General features: G+C 56.9%; 1 protein-coding gene across 1 annotated transcript in view; it reads left to right on the forward strand.

Moving 5' to 3' along the window:
- The window catches only part of ROPN1L (rhophilin associated tail protein 1-like), an 11,062-nt gene extending 10,227 nt beyond the window's left edge, over positions 1–835 (forward strand). Inside the window, exon 5 of the mRNA XM_006900155.1 lies at positions 775–835. Coding sequence (XP_006900217.1) covers positions 775–835 — 61 coding nt within the window. The remainder of the gene's footprint in view (positions 1–774) is intronic.
- Positions 836–2,708: the final 1,873 nt, after the last annotated feature.

Below are 2,708 nucleotides of genomic sequence, written 5' to 3' on the forward strand. Positions count from 1 at the left end.
CCGCCCTCACACACTCACCCCCACATCCCTCACCTCTCTCATCTCCCATACCTGCCTGAGCATCAGCACTGTTGTGTGCACACCTCCATAAGCTCTTGCCTCTCTGCACACCTGGGCACTTGTTGGAGACATCTTGACAGAACATTCTCGGGAGACCCCCCCAGGACCCTCCCAGGCCTCGGACCCTGGCCGGGGAGGAGGCTGGATCCGTCCTGACTCTGGAGGGGTCAAGTTGGTCACCTGGACGAGTTGAGATCCCCTGCAGCTGGCATGCCGCAGTGTGGGTGGACCCCATCCTGGCAGGCCCAGGAGGGGTCAGATGACAAGAAGGGTCATTTCCCAGGCCGCTTTGCTCCCAGACACGGGTGCTGCCACGGCTGGTGATGATCTAAGAGGCTCACCGTGTGCAGGAAGTGGTCGGTTTCCAGCACAGACTCTCCTGCTGTTCCACCAGCCCCGTGTTGGGGGCTGACCCTGCCCCCACGCCTGACCCCACCCTGCTGTGAGAGGCTGGGGCGTCCTGTGCTGTGTCCCTGTGGGCGTAGGAGCCCAGTGTTGCCAACCTGTGGCCTCCTGTGCCCTGTCAAGGAGTGACATTGTCCCCAGCGTGTCAGCGGTGCGTGGTCGGGTTAGCCTCCTGAGTGGCGAGCCTGACCTCTCGACGCAGGGCCAGTGGCTGGGGGAATGTCTACACGGGGTGTTCAGCAGAGCTCAGTGGGAGCAGGGCCTTGGGAGGCCTTGTCTGGGGGTGCTGACGCCGGTGTTGTCCTGCAGAGAGTGTCGGCAGGACATGATCGGGCTCTCGGACTTCTTCGTGGCCAAGAGGAAGATGTAGGCTGGCTGGAAGGAGCAGCTGCACTCAGGAGTACGTTTTGAAGTGGGAGCACCCCGTGTAAATACAGCTTGTCCCCAGCCCCCCGTGTCGTGTGGTTTCTGCCCAGGAGGCCTCGGGGAGCAGCACTCACAGACCCCTCGCCACGGGGGAGCCGCGTCACCGGGGGTGGGCTCTTCTTGGTCTCTGCTTGGACTGGGACCCTGCGGACGTGGACCCTCTGGGTCTCCAGTCCTTCCACCTGCTGACACTGGACCGTGGCAGCAGAGGACAGCCGAGGGCCTACACACAGGACAGGCCGTGGAGACAGGAAGACCCAACTAGCCCCCACTAACAAAACCCAAGCAGCAGTGGCCATGCGGGCCTACAGAAGGCTGCATCTTTTCTACAGAGCAGCGCCACTGGCCTCTCTGAGCGGCAGGAGTGTCCCCCAGCCTGACGCAGGACATCCTGCCTAGCTGCACCATCTCCGAAAGACCAGGCAATGTCCAGACGCTCTGACATCTGGGGGCCAGCATGGGGTCTAAGTGGCCTTTCAGGATCGGGCTTGTAAAAAGCATTTATGATTGTACAATGCTTTAAACCTCTGCTTTCCACAGCAATCTCAGATGTGGGGCCGTGGGAGATAGGTCCCGAGCACAAAACAGACCCCCTAGAACCAGGGTGTCTCCAGGCCCCTTGGGCCCACAGCTCGTAAATGCAGGCCGCTGTCCAGTTCACACTGACCTGGAGAGACAGCACACCGGGGTGTCCGCCTCTGTCAGCCCCGGGACTCGTGGGTACACGGGACTGCAGGCCACACTCAGTGAACTGGCCTGGAAGACTGGTCCCTGAAGCTCCATGCCAGGGAGAGGGGCAGTGAGGCAGGGCTCGCAGGACACCAGGTCCTCTCCAGAAGAGGCAGTGGTCAGCACAGCTAATGGGGAAAGTCTGTCTGGTGGCTTCAGGGAAGGACACGTAGTTCTTACCCCCAGCTCTGTGGAGAAGGGTGAGCCCTCTCCTGTCTCCTGCTTCTGAAAACCTCTGAGGGTCAGCTGTGGGCCTGTTCCTGTTTGGTGGTACTCAGCTGCTCAGCATTTAAATGTCAATGTGTGCAATCACCAAAGGGAACACTTAGGATTGCTGTGTGTTGGATTTTACCTGTGTATTGTTCTTTTCAAACCTGTCTGGAGGGCTGTACATGGGTTTTATTTTTGTATTTTTCTTTTAAAGCTTGTCTGGAGTGCTATGCATTGGATCTTACCTGTGTGTTTTTCTTTTAAGAGCCTGTCTGGATTGCTGTGTGTTGGATTTTACCTGTGTATTTTTCCTCTCAAGCCGGTCTGTGTAGAGAAGCATCGTCGTGTCTGTCAAGGCGTCTTAATCCATCATCTCACCCAGCGTGTCCACAGCGGAGGCACCATCACAGCAACAACCTTCCCCAACCCAGTGTGGAGGGGAGGGGAGGGCACGTCAAACCGTCTGTCCGCCCACCGATCCAGCCTTCTGTTAGTTATCTGTCTGTCTGCCCACCTATCCTGTCTGTCCACACATCCGTCCATGTGTTCGTCCATCGTCTAGACACACATGTCCACTCGTAGTCTACTCACTCTGTTATTCATCCAATCCACACATCCCTCCGTCTCTCCATTCCCCACCCATCCCCCCTCCATCTATTTATTTACACATCTGTCCACCCCTCCATCTGTTTATTTACACATCTGTCCACCCCCCATCTGTTTATTTACACATCTGTCCACCCCATCTATTTATTTACACATCTGTCCACCCATCCATCTGTTTATTTACACATCTGTCCACCCCTCCATCTATTTACACATCTGTCCACCCCCATCTGTTTATTTACACATCTGTCCACCCCCCATCTGTTTATTTA

Source organism: Elephantulus edwardii, unplaced genomic scaffold (genome assembly GCF_000299155.1).
Source record: "Elephantulus edwardii isolate Elephantulus edwardi_28Jun2011 unplaced genomic scaffold, EleEdw1.0 scaffold00274, whole genome shotgun sequence".
Classification (NCBI taxonomy): Eukaryota; Metazoa; Chordata; class Mammalia; order Macroscelidea; family Macroscelididae; genus Elephantulus; species Elephantulus edwardii.